Raw genomic sequence first — 16,659 nt, forward strand, 5'->3', positions numbered from 1 at the left:
CAACCATTAATCCCCATCCGTTTCAAATCACCAAAGTATCCCTATCCTTTTTAAAAGCGTGAATAAAAATCACCAATAAAAGAAAATTTTCATTAGTGAATAGCCCCTCGACGCGCTGCTTTTAACAGTGCTAAAGTGATTACCGGGAACCTATAATTAACCCATATTCCCAATCCTTTTTAATCTAATTAATGCATTTTAAAATCCTATATATGCCTGCTGTAACTTAATTGACAGAAAAGGAATAAAAAATGAGATTCATTAAATCGACGAACAATTTATTTATTCTATAGTACATTTATGTAGTATAAACAAAAGTATATAGATATAAAAACAAAAAGTAAACTTCGTTGAAACTTGCTCGCGGCGTGTGTTATGAGAAGCTCTCTTTTATCTCTGAATGGCGTCGATCCCGTCCCCTCTGCTTGGCACTGGGAAGAAGACGTGAATAGGCTCATAATGCGGCAGATGCTTGTATTTTTCTTTGAAATTAGAATAGTTCATTTTTAACTCATTATCGACATAAACACTAGTATTAATACTTAGAATGTTTTAGTTAGCACAGGAACTACAATAAAACACAAAAACTACAATAGAACGCACAGAAACTACAATAAAACACCATAAAACAGCATAGAACAGCATAAAACACAATAAAACAGCATAGAACAACAAACCACAGTAAAACAGCATAAAAACCCAATAAACAGTATAAAACACAATAAAACATCATAGACACACATTAAACAGCATAATCACACTTTAAACAGCATAGAAACACTATAAAACAGCGAAAACAGACAATAAAACAGCTTAAAACAGCATAAAAACACAATAAAACAGCATAAACACAAATTAAACCACTTAAAACAGAATAAAACAGCATAAACACAAATTAAACCACTTAAAACAGAATAAAACAGCATAAAACACAATAAAACAGCATAAAACACAATAAAACAGCATAAACACACATTAAACAGCATAAAACAGCATAAAAACACAATAAAACAGCATAAAACAGCATAGAACAACATAAACCACAATAAAACAATTAACAAACAAATAGAACAATAAGGTAACAAATTAAAAAATAAACGAGCAAATAAGAGAATAATTGAATCCAAAAATCAGATAGATAAAATTTAATCTACTTTTGAAAAGAGCTTAAGGTTATATCCAGCCCTGGCGATACCTTTTAGTATACCGTCACGTGATTACTGTTACACGCTTATTTCAAAATCAAGTTAAGCCTACTTTTTTACCTCTCCGAGTGACAAGGACTATATCTGAGCATAATTTTCTGTTATTCAACGAAGGCGACGAAGATAAGATACTCTTTTTTTTTTTTTTTTTGTTCCGTTTGAGGGTGACGAGCTAGGGCTTGACAAGCCTTACAGCTCCATAGGGAGGAAATGGGGGGCTAGGAAGAGGAGGGTGCGAAAAGTAATTTTTTGAGGCCTAATTTAAATTTTGTTAGGGACGTTAGGGAGGCGAGGTCTGAGGGTAGGGAATTCCATAGGGGAATGGACCGTCGAAAAAACGAGTGCTTCAGCGGGTTTTTACGCGAGGGAGGCAGGAAGAGCTTGAAAGAATGACCCCGGGTGGCATGGTTTGACGGGGCGCGCGAAAAATATTTTTGACCATTTGTGTGTAGTATACGAAACAGGCTGATAAGGTCAAGATAGGCCCGCCGATTGGACAATGGAACCCAGCCCAAAGAGGAAAGCCTAGATGATCGCGGGAGGTGACGTAGATTACACGGAATTTTTGACGCTCGACCTAGGACACTATTTAGCTGACGGATATCTTGGGCTTGATAAGGGTTCCAAAGTTGGCTACCAAATTCTACAATGGGGAGAATATAACTTGAAAATAGACGTGTCATGAGTGCGTTAGAAATTTTGGGGAAATTTGCTTTAATGGTCGCAAGCAGGCCGTTGGCACGACTACAGGTTTTTGTAATATGGGAATGGAAGGTGAGATTGTGCGAGATGTGTACACCCAAATCGCGACATTCATTAACACGCCGTATGTTTTGACCGCCTAGAAAGTAAGGGGACTGGAGAGCAGTGTCGACTTTAGATCGTTGGATTTGCAGTACCATTGATTTCTGGCCGTTAAAGGCCAGACCATTTACCTTGGACCAATCCTCAAGGCGGCTCAGGTCAGATTGGAGGAGGTTTACATCATCATATGAACGTATGACGCGATATAGCTTAAGGTCATCAGCAAAGAGGCATAAATGGGAGACTAGATTATCGGGAAGGTCATTAATAAATATAAGAAATAGCAGGGGCCCAAGAACGCTCCCCTGGGGGACACCACTAGTAACGGGAAGGGGTTTGCTTAGACAGTTGGACTCATTTTCGGAACTGATCGGATGGTTGGGAGAATCTGTTCTGCTCAACGCATATGCATGGATGGAACATTCAAAGCTTCACCAGCACTATTTTATCAACTCTCTACATTGCACTGTCTCGTTAAAAAAAAAATATTACCTCAGCTATTTGTATTTCTACCAGATAAATCTCGCGAAACTTATGATCGTATGTTTCGAGCCATACAAACAATCGCCGCAATCCGTGGTTTATCTTTCAGCCCTGCAGAATTCATGTGGTGCCATGGTGACAACGCGGATGCAAGAACGAACAATGATTGTGAAGGCACACATAACAAGTGGAACAAAGCGTTGTAGGTCCTTCATCCCAACATCTATGAACTCATACAGTTTATGAAAAGAGAAGAGGTCCATCAAGAAATTGAAATAGAAAACGATGAAGAACTTCAAATATCATTAGACATGTTGATTGATATTTAGTGGCAACTAGTCGCAAAATGTGTCTTTACGCGCTTCTTATTCTCACCAATTTAGAAATTTTATAATGGGACCAGTAAAAAATAATTAATACAAGGGTCACTGGTCCCAAGGACCAGTTTAATAATTCCAACATGAGGGGTCACTGGTCCCGAGGACCGCTAACAAAATCCACCTTATTTCCAACCCTGTTTGGGAGCCGCCCTGTTTCAAAGGCATCAATAAACAGGGCCGGAAATAAGCACAGGACACTGGACATTGTCCAATAAAATTTTTAAATGTCCCATAATTTTTTTAAAAACTAAGGGGGTCACTGGACATTTTGACCAATAAATTTTCCGATGTTTTTATAGCTTGACTATGAAGATGCAACACTATTTTTGCACACTCCGGTGGACAATGTCCCATAAATTTTCCAGTCAAAGGAGGGGTCACTGGACACATGTCCTATAAGAATTTCTTCTTATTTCCGGCCCTGTCAATAAACCTGTAAACCTTGCGTCGTGATGCGCGTGATCGGGTGGGCTATGGTTACTCTTAAGATTAAGACTGTAGTACCGCGTTAATAATAAAGATTTGATTACTATTTAATTATTAAGCCGCAGCGTACTAATTTTAAATTTAACATGAGATCAAGACAGTTTCCAGAACTAATTAATATTGATGAAAATGACTTGCCATATGAAGAAGAGATCCTTCGTAATCCGTATTCCGTCAAACACTGGAAACGCTATGTTGACTTCAAAAAAGATGCCCCAAAAGCGCAAATCAACATGATATACGAAAGAGCGCTTAAGGAACTCCCAGGTAGTTACAAATTATGGTATAATTACCTAAAGTTAAGATGCAAACAGGTGAATGGTCTCTGCATTTCGGACCCTTCTTACGAGGAAGTTAACAATGCCTTTGAGCGATCATTAGTCTTTATGCACAAGATGCCACGAATATGGTTAGACTATACCCAGTTTCTCATGGATCAACTGAAAATTACTCGAACAAGGCAGACATTTGATCGAGCTTTAAGAGCGCTGCCCATCACGCAACATCACAGAATATGGCCTTTGTACTTAAAATTTGTCAGGATGCATAATATCCCTGAAACAGCGGTAAGAGTGTATCGAAGATACCTAAAACTCAGCCCAGAAAATATGGAAGAATATGTAGAATATCTTAAATCCGTCGACCGATTGGATGAAGCTGCTATACAGCTGGCAGCGATAGTCAATAATGAATATTTTTCGTCAAAAGAAGGGAAATCTAAGCATCAATTATGGAACGAGCTCTGCGACCTCATATCCAAAAACCCAGATAAAGTTCACTCCCTCAAAGTTGACAGTATCATAAGAGGAGGTTTGAGACGTTACACGGATCAAGTTGGAAAACTGTGGAACTCCTTAGCTGATTATTACATCAGAAGCGGGTTATTTGAAAGAGCGAGAGATATTTACGAAGAAGCTATTCAAACTGTCACGACTGTTAGGGACTTTACCCAAGTCTTTGACGCGTATTCTCAGTTTGAAGAGAGCCTCATCAATGCCAAGATGGAAGCAACGGGTGAGAATGGTCCGTCTGAAGAGGATGACTTGGATATCGAAGTTAGACTCGCTCGTTTCGAGGACCTTATGGAACGTAGACCTCTGTTGCTGAATAGCGTTCTCTTGAGACAAAACCCCCACAACGTTCACGAATGGATGAAACGAGTCAAACTATACGATGATAAACCTTTGGAAGTTGTCAATACTTACACAGAAGCTGTACAGACAGTAGAACCAAAACTGGCTGTTGGAAAACTAAACATGCTTTGGGTTAATTTTGCTAAGTACTACGAGGAAAGCGGCCAAATTGAAGACGCTAGAACCATTTTCGACAAGGCCACCCAAGTATCATTCACCAAAGTTGATGATCTGGCGACTATTTGGTGTGAATGGGCAGAAATGGAATTGCGTCATGAAAATTACAAAGGAGCTTTGAAATTGATGCAAAAGGCAACAGCAGCCCCTCCTCGAAAGGTAGCGTACCACGATCAGAGCGAGAAGGTCCAGATGAGATTGTATAAGTCATTGAAAGTCTGGTCTTTGTGCGCCGATTTGGAAGAAACCTTTGGTACTTTTAAGTCAGCCAAAGCGGTATATGATCGCATAATTGATTTACGAATCGCCACACCCCAAATTATTATCAACTACGGTTTATTCTTGGAAGAAAACAACTATTTCGAAGAAGCTTTCAAAGCCTACGAGAAGGGTATCGCGTTGTTCAAGTGGCCAAATGTTTACGACATATGGAACGCGTATTTGACCAAATTCTTGAAACGTTACGGAGGCACCAAGTTGGAACGAGCCAGGGATCTTTTTGAACAATGTTTAGAAAATTGTCCCCCTAAATACGCCAAGAATTTGTACCTGTTATACGCGAAGTTAGAAGAAGAACACGGACTCGCGCGTCATACTATGACCATTTACGATCGATGCACCAAAGCAATTCCACCGGAAGAACAGTTTGAAATGTTCAACATATACATCAAAAAGGCGGCGGAACTCTACGGCGTCACCTACACGCGTCAAATCTACGAAAAGGCCATCGATTCTTTGCCAGACAAACAAGCGATTGAATTTTGCGTCAAATTTTCGGAACTAGAGACGAAGCTAGGCGAGATTGACAGAGCCAGGGCCATTTACGCTCATTGCAGTCAGATGTGCGACCCAAGAACTACAGCCGATTTCTGGCAGACTTGGAAGGAATTCGAAGTTCGTCACGGTAACGAAGACACCATGAGAGAAATGTTGCGCATCAGACGAAGCGTTCAAGCTACTTTCAACACTCAAGTTAATATCATGGCCGCCCAGATGCTAAGCGCCGCCGTGTCTGAAGCTGGAATTTCCACCACTAAACCAATCGCTTCCGACGCTACATCAGCCAATAGCATGGCGGAATTGGAAGCTAAGGCTAAAGCGTTAGCGGAAGAGGCTCAAAGAGATCAAGCTCGAATGCCAGGAAGGAAAGACATCGCCTTTGTTCGAGGAGACACTGTGGCGGCTGAAGAAAATTTAGCAGAAATGAGCAAGAGCGCCAATCCGGATGAAATTGTTATTGATGACGCTGATGACGAGTCCGACACTGAAGCTCAAGTTCAAGAAGTTCAAATTGAACAACAAATTGTACCTAGAGAAGTTTTTGGTTCTCTTAGAAAAGAAGATGATGATGATTAGAATAAAATTTTAATTTAATGATTATCTGTCTGTATAAATTTCAAAAATTGAAATAACACTCACGCGCGTCGTAACTAAACTATATTAAACATATGTATATGTACAATTCTCTAACGTTTTCAATCATAAATTACTGTTTCAATTTAGACCTTACTCTCTCTCTAAACCGTTTTTGACGTCTCTGTTGTTTCTCCCGTTGTTTTTCACTCCTGGGTAATGTAAAAGTTATACACTGAAAAATAATAAACTTTATGATTAAATTTAATTGGCAATGTATATTATTATTTTGGTCAAAACTTTACCTGTTCATCTAGAAAATTCATTAACGTTGGCATAGTTAATTTGATTCCATTCAGTTTTAAGCTCGCATGCAATTCCTTCAAAGGTATAGGCTAAAAATTAAAAAAGAAAATTAACAAAGATACGGCTTTAATGGGATCCAGGAATACCTTATAAGTTAAAATCTGCATATGCAATTCCGGATCGCTTTCAATGAAAAGTTTCAACTTTCTCTTGTAGTCCAAATCGTCAATAACTTGACTCTCTTCTATAGTGGACTCTTCTAACATTTCAGTTCCTCCACTTGAACTAATAATGAAAAGGGACTCCATTTTACTGTTACCAACTTATCATTGAATAAAATCTTACCTATTGGACCCCTGAGAACTTGAGATATCGCTACTCGAATCCTCAACAACATTTTTCGTCGGCGATTTACCTTTCTTAGGTGGAGGCATTTGACTCGTTGATGGCGACCCATCCGAATCTGACACATCTAAAAATTTATAAAGACAGTTAAAAAAGATTTCACACTTATTATAATCAATATTTTTTCTTTGTACAAGGATGTGTCGCGTCATAAATGTGCGTTAGAATTGGCACCGCCTTGCTTCTTGGTAATGCCTTGACACCAAATTTCTTCAAAGCGTCTTTGAGTTCCGGTGTTACCATCGTTTTATAATCCGGCATAGGTGTAACCGGTGGTGTTTGTTTGTTTTTCTTCTTTATTGGCTGACTACTTGGAATATGATTACAATTTTTCCTTTTGGAAGGTTCTGGTTGCGTCAAAGATATTTTTCTCTTGGTATTAAGTTTGCTATTTCTCTTATTAGGAGTATCATCCACGTTTTCTGGTAAACTCAGTGTCTTAGGTGACGAAGAAATGATTTCATTTTCTTCGGAAAACGGCGATAAATTATCCACATCGGGTAAATCAGAAAAATTTGATGATTTTTCAGCCTCATTATTATCAGGTTTGCTCCTTTTCTTGTTTTCCGGTGTCAGGACTAAATGACGTTTTATTCTGGTGTTACTTTTATTACATTCAGTTGAGATAATTTTATTATCAGTTGACACTTGTAAAGCATTTCTCCTTAGACGTTCCGCTAGAGGTAATGGAGTTTCCTGCGAAGATAATTCCACACATTCGGGGCTGTTCCTCGGAGATGAATTTTGACTTTCGAATTTTACGCTTTCTATACTGATATTGAAGCATGGTGGTTCGATTTCATCTTCACACTCGCTATCGGACGCAAATATATCCGGAGAAAGACAGCGTTTCCTTTCCTCAATTTGTTTAATATGTTCTTCGGGAAACAGAATTTTTTTACCGTCTCCAGTCGTTAGACTACTTTTTGGGGATTCAGAACTTATTGAATCTATTTTAGACGGTGTTTTGGAATTTGACGGTTTGGTAGGTGACGTCTCTGTGGACTTTTTATTCAACCACACACCGGATGTTGGAGATGCCATTAGGTTTTTACCCTTTGGGGAAAATTTCTTAACGGGAGACTTAGGCGATCTCTTTTTGTCACTCTTATACGCGGTACAATCGGGAAAATCATCTACAGGGCTGTTATCAACAACGGTAAACAATCCATTTCTTACCCTGTCCATGAATGACATATTACTCTCTATTTTCACCGGTTTTGGAGTGGTAACATCATTCGAGACTAAATTTTCGACAATAGTTTTTTCGGCAGACACGGAGTTACAGTCTTTCGGTAAATCATCGGAAGTATTTAAAATTTCTATGGTTTTTTCATGCAAACTTTTAAGAAGAAAACTTCCATCGGGCGAAACAACGCTTAAATAATTCGCGTCTAAGCTTGAATTGTCACGCTCACAGTTGTTATTATAAAGGTTATCATTTGAAGATGAACTATTAATGCTAATTATTGCTGGGGAATTTCGATCAATCTCTTGATTAAGTAAAATTGTATCACCGAAGTGAAATTTATGATCATCTTTATCAACCGGTTTAGGGGAAATCTGGGGGTTTTCTTCTTGATTAGAAACTTTATCAGATTGTTTATGACTTTTATCACTATCACGTAAGTCTACCACAGCAACCGGGTCATCTCGCGAATTTACGTTATTTGCAATATTAATTTCTGGCAAATCTGAGCTTTCACTATTAATAATTAAAACCCGATTAGCATGCTGATTTGACGAGCTAGTAACGTCTTCGCAATTTAAAAAACTGTTGCTATTTTTTTGTACGGGTAATGTGTCACTGTTTGTTGTTTTGGGTAAACTAGCGACACTTTTTTGACAAATCAGTACAGTGCCGCCGTCAGGTTGACCGAAAACGTTATCGCTACCATGATTGCCATCTGATAATTCACCACTTTCTTCGCGATCAGGTAAAAAAACGCTACTATCGCCGTCATCATCTTCGTTTGAAGATTCACTAACCTCCCGCGAATCTTCAGCTTTACCTTCATTATTGTCTTGAGTTATAAACCGAGATAGAGATAAAACAACATCAAGGTTTAAGACATCGTCCCAATTGGTACTTGAACTAGGCTTGAACAATTTTGAACTTTTATCTTTGCTCGAGGAAGTGTTGGGTTCTTTCCAAACGCTATGAATTATGTTATGCAGCGTCTGATCGGCCAATTGATAAACGCTATTTTCATTTTCTTCCGCGAATGAATCTTTTGACGACTTATTCTTGTTCAGAATATCAAGTAGATCATTTTGTTCAAATCTAAGAAAGAAAGAAAGGATTAGGAAAAAAACTCACTGTGTCACATCCGTGTTACGTTACCTAACTGCTAGATTTTTTAAATCTTCTAACATTGAATCATCAAAGTCACATTCTCCCGAATACACAAATTCAAGAAAACGTAAAACAGTTGAATGATTATATTCTTTTAAATCCAAATTGTCATTGGTGGAAAATTCCTATGGAACAAATTACAGCTTTATTATTAAACTTGGGAATTTTTCTCTAAAGAATTTAAATACTTCTAGCAGTTTCGGGCAGCGAACTGAAATAATAATTCGATGAATTGGTATTTGGCCGTCTTTCATCGTTATAGTTGCATCTGAAAAATCTTTTTTGCCAACAATTTTCGAGTAATCTGATGAAATTTTTCGTTGCGCGGTTATTGTCTCACACTAAGATAATGAAGATAACATAAATTTATTACTAAAAATTTAAATTACGCCTATTTATATTTTAATTACCTTTTGAGAAAGAAATCCGCCTAAATTATCATCACAGGGTTGTTGATTTTGACACTGCGTTAATTGAGGTGTACCAATTATAACTCGACTTGATTCATCAAAATCTATCCTTGATTCCTGTAAAAATAATTAATTACTAAAGTTATTAAAGGTTTTTATATAGTAACAGAATTAACGCGCATTTACGCTAGAAGCCAAGCTTTGTCGTCCAGCAATTTGCGATAAATGCAAATGTTTTGGTCTGAAGCTGATAGACATTTTATTCGCGTCTTCTCTCTCGACAAAATCTTCAATGTAGAAATCGTTTCGGGATAAATCTCCCTTCAAACCCGAAATAAGCCAAAGTTTGCATTTTATCGGTGTTCGATGCCAGTTAAAAACTTTAGACGGTGTTAAAGTAAACTGAAAGAATAAATAGAGTTACAAGGGTACACCGAGCTCTAGTCTACAACAAAATAACAAATAAACCTACTTGACCCTCCAGCAATTCTGAAACTTTGTACTGAAGTTGTTTGGAACGTTCTTCATCCGTTTGTAAAGCCAGTTTGTAGATTTTCTCGGGTTTCCTGTAACATATAGTTTTAAATTAATTTATTTTACTTTCATTTACGTTCGTATGGTTACTATTCACTTTTTCCTTCCTTTGGCTTTAGGTATTGGTAACGTGGCTCCAGTAAATAAACTGCTGAACCTCGCTTGATCCGCAGCTGGATTATCACTTTCCGAAGGACTAATTTCAGGAGCTGAATTTTCTGCCACTTGTTCTTCTTGAAGCGAGGCGGATAAAGCCATTGCCATTTGAAGTTCGGCTTCCTCCTGACTATAAGTTTCTTTATTTAAATTTAGTTTAAAAAACGCTATTTAAAGTTAATAAATGTTTTATACTCTTTTGGTAAATTAATCTGGAAAACATTCTTCTTTTTCTTTACCGGTCTAAGTAAAAATAATATAAATAAATACTTAAATTGTAAACGATAAGCTTGCGAACAAATACTTTGGTTTTGGTTTAGGTAAATTAGGTAACCCCAAGGCTTTTCTTTCAGCTTCGTGTCTCGCTGTAAGTTGAGCAGCTGCTAAAAGCTTTTCAGGTTTTAAATTTAATTTCTTTCCACATTGTTTCAGATGAGTTGTTCTACCCTAAAAATCGACTTACGCGTTAATTGTATAATCGCGCCTAACTTGGGAAACTGCTTAGTAATTACTTCGGAAGTAGGGTGGTCAACTCCGCAAAATGGGCAAGGGAAAGACATCATCTCTTCCACAGTAGGAATTTCTTCACCACATCTATTAACGTGTTGAATTCGCCTCTTTTTCGACATGTGTGTAATATCTTCATTGCAACGTGAACAAGTTTCCCGTTGTACTTCTTTCTTGGAAGCACTAGCTTCGTCATATTGAATTCCGCAAATTATACCATTCTCAGGCACATTCTTCTTTGAGAAGCTAAATTTATTCAGGCAACACGTTTTTATATGGTTTTGCAGATCGTTCACGGTTTTGTCACAAATTGGACATATGGATGGCTCTTGCGGACAAGGGTCCACCTCTTTTACATTCAGTTTTGTTAGTGTTTTTTCCTTTGTAAATTCTTCCTCGGGTGACATTGTCTTTTCAACACTTTCAGAGCGATTTCTTTCATTTGCCTGCGATGATACGGGCTTAGATAAATCTACCGATGATTCCGCAGCTGCTCTAATACGCGCGTAATCTTGACATGGTTGCAAATTTTTTGAAACTGAACACTTGTCAATAGTTTTCTGAGACTTATTGTTGGATACGTTTGAAGTTGGTTTAGTCCGCGACTCATTTACAGATGTTTCTTTTATCAAAGTTTGGCATTTGAATATTTCCCTTTCCCCTGATATTGAAATAGGCTTTTCCACAAATTCCACATTTTTCAAGAAATTTTTTCCAACTAATTTATCCTTTTCATCCAAAGGTAAAGCGTTACATTTTATATCAACAGCTTGAGACAATTGTACTTGTACTAAAGTCTCTTTTTTATTAATATTTCTAGATGAAGTTGATTGAGATTTTTTAGAGGAATCAGAATCTAAATTTTTATTTGTTAGCGCTACCGATTTGCTTTGTGATTTTGAACTGTTTTGTGATGAGCGAATTTTTCGAAGTTTCCTTGGCTAAATGAAAAATAACATAACTCGTTCATAAGCCAATTTCACATTTTTTCTTTTATTAAACTAAATAATTACATTACTACCTGAATTTTAAAATCATCTAACGAATCATCTAAATTATCAGCTTCAACCGATTGGGTACTATTGCTTTTACACTGGTTTTGACTTCTTTGCGACATTTTGTAAAAGATAACGGAGATGCTTCTTGATATTACGTTCTACCAGGGTCGGCGTCAGTGTCATAGGTAGCCATATGTTTGCGAATATGTTCAGCTGACGGTGGAGGTGATAAAAGCAAAAGTGCATATTTATTTTGCTCTCCTAAAATTATTTCTTCATTCAAGCGCTGATCTTTGGTTTTCTTAAAAACTAAACTGAAAAAGAGTTAATTTTATTCGAATGGCATTAAAAATTACGGAAAAATAACCAAAGAATGGGTTTATTTACAAAATTGGTACGCCAATTAAAGTAACCACAGAAGCAATGAACCCAAGAGTAAATCGGTTTCTGTATTTCGCGGCTATTGTTCCTCTTAATTGGTTAAAAGGAGGTTTCTTCATGATAAAGGCTTAGGCATAAAATGTTACCTTAAAGATTTATTCTTTTAAACATAATTACTCACTAAATATTAAATAATAACTATGAAACAGACCGTTCCCGTTCACGGAACACAGTGCCAGAGCCAATTTTAAAATAAATTCACGTGGTCATAGGTCAAATACATTTTCTAATGTCTATGGTAAAATAATATATATATTCGTTCAGTGCAACTAAACTTTTGCTTTTGGTTATAAAATTCAATCTTGTTAGTAAAAAAGGTTAATGCGGTTCAAAGAACCGAACGCGCTTGAAAATAAATAATAAATGATTTTTCTGTAGACGCTGGCGGACCATCGAAAGACGGAGAAATAAGTTAAAATTAATTTTGCTTCTAGTTTGAAAGCCTTATTTTCAGATTTAATATTATGCGCTTAATTAAGTTGTGATTGCTAATGGGCCTAAGTTAATCCGCTGTAAACTTAGGCCTGAATCTGCAAAGTTAGGTTTGAATAATAAGCCAAGGCTTAAAACTCTTTTGGCCAAATCTTTAACTTGATAAGTAGAAACAACAACATGTTTGCGATTAGAGCCCCGTTAGATAAAGAAAAACCCTGTCCTTGCTGCAAATTATGGAAAAAGAGCAAGGCAGGTGAACCACATCGACACTATGGCGAAAAAGACCCAAACCGACCCTTCCATTGCGAAGTTTGCAACAAATCATTTCGCCAGGAAGCCCATTTGAAGAAACACCTCAATGTTCACACAAATGAAAAGCCTTTTCCTTGCCACATCTGCTCGAAGAGATTTGCCAGCAGCGATACCTTAAAGAAACACCTACGTATTCATTCTGGAGAAAAGCCATTTCCTTGTGAAATATGTGGGAAAGGGTTTAGACAAAAAGCCCATGTTGAGCGCCATATGAAAAGTCACAACAAGACTCCTTTCTACGCGGTGGAATTGCAGGGAGGAAGTCAGGTTGTACCAGCGAGTCGAATTAAAAATGAACCTAATTTTGGTCGAAAAAACCACAACATCCATCTTCCATCAGGGTCTACCATCACTCATCATACTCAAATTCCTCTACATATACCAATACCCCAAATTCATAGACCTTAAAATGGTCTTTACTACTATTTTAATTCATAATAAAATAATGCAATGTTTATTTCTTTGATGTTTTATGTATTTTTAAGTTCAGAACTCAACTGGGATAGTGTACTTGCGCATTTGTTCATGACTCAAACTTGAATGAATTAAACTTGTGTTGTATATAAATAAAACGCCTTATGATTATGTCTCGTAAAAGATCATTTTTACCCACATATTAAAATTAGAAATTTAAACTATATTACATCATTGCTACGCTAAATATCACGAGTGGATCCCCTAATGTTATTTACATACTTTTGATATCTATGGATTTTCCCATACCCATTGGCAAAGAGAATATAAGGGAGGAGTGGAAGCTCCCCCGCTCCACAAGCGTAAATAGTTATGTCTCGCCTAAATTATACTAGCGGTACGAGGGAGTTTCCGGCTCAGTCGCGCCACCTACGATACCGTTTAATGTCTCAAACGGAAATGCCTCGGTACTGCGCATTGAAGATGCGCGGTAGAAAAGTGTGACAAGATTTTCCCCTCTTTCCACTCCTCCCCTATACTCTCTTTGCCGTTGGTAAGGAATATAACCAGCAGATGGTGCCAGCGCATCACTATGAGACAATATTAACAGAGTGCGGAGGATTAAACTCCTATGCATTCTAGAGGACAGCAGCACCGTACACAAAATGAACCCCTCCTACTGGAAAGCGTACTGGCTTTCCTAACAATTTTATTTCTCCTCTCAGCGGATAGGCGCTGAAGTGTTAATATATTTATAGCGTAGAGTTTACGCGTCTAGAATTGCATTGTCTTTGGCCAGAGAGTTGGCTAAAATTAGGCGTAATTGGGATCATGCTGTTCTTAATAAGTGCAAAAAATACAAATTGAAACAATATTTAAATTAATATTCCATAAAACGGGGAGTCTTATGATTAACTGTTTTCTGATCGAACCGCCGCGAGTGCTAAAAAGGGCCTAGGTTGAATGGTGAATTCTAACTTAGGCCTGCTGTTTCTGTCTATGTTGAGGAGGACTCTAAAGGAGGGATGCCCTAAAAGAAGCCAAGGCCCTTGGCAAAATTAATGTCGTCCCACCACAACAAGGATATATTTCTTAGTGGTATTCTAAGCAAAAGCAATTTGGGTATAGTTCCTAATGGCCAAGTGTCCGAGCACCTACACACTGTGCGTGTCATAGAAAAAGCCTGTCCTTGCTGTAAACTTTGGAAGAAGAAAGGGGACTCCCATAAACATTACACCGAGAAAGACCATAATAGGCCCTTTCACTGCCAAGTTTGTGGTAAAACCTTTCGACAAGAAGCGCACTTGAAAACCCATTGCAGAATTCATAAGGACGAACGACCTTTTGCTTGTGAAACTTGCGGGAAAAACTTTAGAGGACAAACGAGTTATAAACTTCACAGGATGATTCATGATGGGGAAAAGTCATTTATTTGCGAAATATGCAACAAGAGTTTCCGTCAGAAAACTCACTTAAAATCCCATCAACTAATCCATACCAGAGAAAAACCATATGTTTGCTATGTTTGTAGTAAAGGCTTTGGACTGTCAAGCCGTTTGAAAACTCATTTAAGGGTCCATACCAATGAGAAACCTTACGCTTGCCACGTGTGCAATAAGAGATTTGGCTCTTCAGTAAGACAATAATAAGGCTTTGATTTTTAACCCCGAGAAATTAGCTTAGTCTCACTCTCAAGTAAATAGCATTTTTCAAGACAAAATTTTAGTGTTTTACTTACTATTTAGTCCTTCCTCCTAAGATTAAATTAACTTTAAGACTACTAAACTATGTAACTAACAAACAACAACAAAAAAAAACAATTAGCAGACGACAAAATAAATAAGCAGATTGAAAAGGGTGTGATATATAGACATAAGTGCAAGGCAGGACATAAGTTGAAGCCCGTTTTTGTAATTTTAGATTTTAGAATACAAAGATAAATGTAATTTTTTTTTTTTTTTTTTCAGGATACCCTCAAGAAACACCTGCGAATTCATTCTGGAGAAAAACCGTACCCCTGTGAATTCTGTGGCAAGGGCTTCCGCCAAAAAGCTCACTTGGAGCGTCACTTAAAAAGCCACACCAAAGAATCAGTGTATTCTTTTCAACTTACGGGAAACAATCTCCAAGATGCGAACCATCCAACGAGTTCAAAATCCTCTAACTGTAGAGGAAAGAATAACAATAACCAAAATCCTCAAAACGTCATCGCTCAAGTCCCAGTCTCTATTGCCATACCAATATCCCTTACTCCATTGCAAATACCCCAGCTACAAAGACCCTAAAATGGCTCCCAAAAAATATATTCGTCATTCATCTATTTGTTAGTCCCATTTAGTGTAATTGTTATGATCCATTACCATTGTGAAAAAAAAAAAAAAGAAAAAAAATGCCATTTTTGTGTAAATTTTTCTCTTGTTTAAAAAAAAAAAACCATACAAAATCGTCAAGCGTGTGTGTGTGTGTGTGTGTGTGTGCTATCAGCATCAAACTGGAGTCATATTCTATGAGAATCTGCATTTTTACTGATAAAAGCTAGAAATAAAGAGCTTTATAGTCTAAAATATGCAAAAAAAAAAAAAAAAAAAATAAACCTAGGACTTGGAAGAATACTTTTGTATTTAACTGCATTACAACAATGTGATGCCAGACTTCTACATGCATTTTTTATAAGAATTAATAAAATGGCCGACAAAAAGGTTTCTAACGGCGACTGCAGGACGTAAATTGGTCGAAAACTATATCTACTCTATTACCTTTACTCTTTCTTAAGTGTTTTTGAATGCGAATTGTATAGGAAAAAAAAGTAAAAAAGAATGTATGTGGTTTTTTTTTCCCCCACCTTCAATCGGATGCAGGGTCAAAAACGCAGCAAAGTGTCTCTTGTAGGCCCTTAAAACGGGTATTGGTTCCGTGAAATTACCCAACAGTTAACCCGTGAATCTGAAATGAATTAAGATAATCTGAAATCATCATTTATTTTGTGAATGCTAGTGTATGAAAAACGTTTGGTTTTCATCATGATTTCAAAAGACCCATTTTTGTATGACTATTTTTAAATGACCTAATAAAAAATTAGTCCTTTTTGCGTCACTTATAGTTGAAGTAGTATTTTTTACGGGGTTTTCAAGAGGTACCAACAACCAGTTGCGCAAAATATAGTATTTTAGCGACTTGGAAAAGACTCCCAGAAACCGATTTTTTTTTGGGACGTTTTGATCCGTTCTATGACGTCAGAGAGTACAAGGCTTTTTTCGGACGGTCAACTCGACTGGAAAATATCATAAATAAATAAGATCCCGTTATAAGTGGGACGCATTTAAGTAATTTATCCAGTGATTTCGCGGCTATAAGATAAAAAGCG

General features: G+C 37.2%; 3 protein-coding genes and 1 long non-coding RNA gene across 5 annotated transcripts; 2 read left to right on the top strand and 2 right to left on the bottom strand.

Annotated features, from left to right (window-relative positions):
- Positions 1-262: 262 nt before the first annotated feature.
- On the bottom strand, positions 263-1,338 carry LOC149623590 (uncharacterized). Its single transcript, XR_016374859.1, has 2 exons — positions 1,155-1,338; positions 263-482 (listed from the first exon to the last, which is right to left on the bottom strand). It is a non-coding gene; the product is annotated as an uncharacterized LOC149623590 (long non-coding RNA).
- Positions 1,339-3,027: 1,689 nt separating this feature from the next.
- On the top strand, positions 3,028-6,289 carry fand (Pre-mRNA-splicing factor SYF1 fand). The gene has a single exon (XM_089852627.1). It carries the CDS (start codon positions 3,445-3,447, stop codon positions 6,022-6,024), a length of 2,580 nt encoding a protein of 859 aa, XP_089708753.1. The 5' UTR covers positions 3,028-3,444; the 3' UTR covers positions 6,025-6,289.
- On the bottom strand, positions 6,015-12,342 carry mus312 (mutagen-sensitive 312). Of its 2 annotated transcripts, none has more exons than XM_089852620.1 (16): positions 12,081-12,342; positions 11,717-12,002; positions 10,701-11,636; positions 10,493-10,635; positions 10,384-10,431; positions 10,130-10,318; positions 9,971-10,064; positions 9,685-9,900; positions 9,499-9,615; positions 9,277-9,429; positions 9,077-9,213; positions 6,867-9,016; positions 6,673-6,799; positions 6,474-6,612; positions 6,327-6,416; positions 6,015-6,256 (listed from the first exon to the last, which is right to left on the bottom strand). In XM_089852620.1, exons 2-16 carry the CDS (start codon positions 11,810-11,812, stop codon positions 6,155-6,157), a joined length of 4,737 nt encoding a protein of 1,578 aa, XP_089708746.1. In that variant the 5' UTR covers positions 11,813-12,002; positions 12,081-12,342; the 3' UTR covers positions 6,015-6,154. The 2 variants fall into 2 exon arrangements, with proteins under 2 accessions (XP_089708746.1, XP_089708745.1); XM_089852619.1 differs by having other exon boundaries at positions 11,717-12,007.
- Positions 12,343-12,488: 146 nt separating this feature from the next.
- LOC149623593 (uncharacterized) lies at positions 12,489-16,394 on the top strand. Its single transcript, XM_089853294.1, has 3 exons — positions 12,489-13,286; positions 14,330-14,929; positions 15,263-16,394. Exons 1-3 carry the CDS (start codon positions 12,747-12,749, stop codon positions 15,578-15,580), a joined length of 1,458 nt encoding a protein of 485 aa, XP_089709420.1. The 5' UTR covers positions 12,489-12,746; the 3' UTR covers positions 15,581-16,394.
- The last annotated feature ends 265 nt before the right edge of the window (positions 16,395-16,659 follow it).

Source organism: Phalangium opilio, unplaced genomic scaffold (assembly GCF_054372755.1).
Source record: "Phalangium opilio isolate 3A_F unplaced genomic scaffold, DU_Popi_V2 ptg000113l_1, whole genome shotgun sequence".
Classification (NCBI taxonomy): Eukaryota; Metazoa; Arthropoda; class Arachnida; order Opiliones; family Phalangiidae; genus Phalangium; species Phalangium opilio.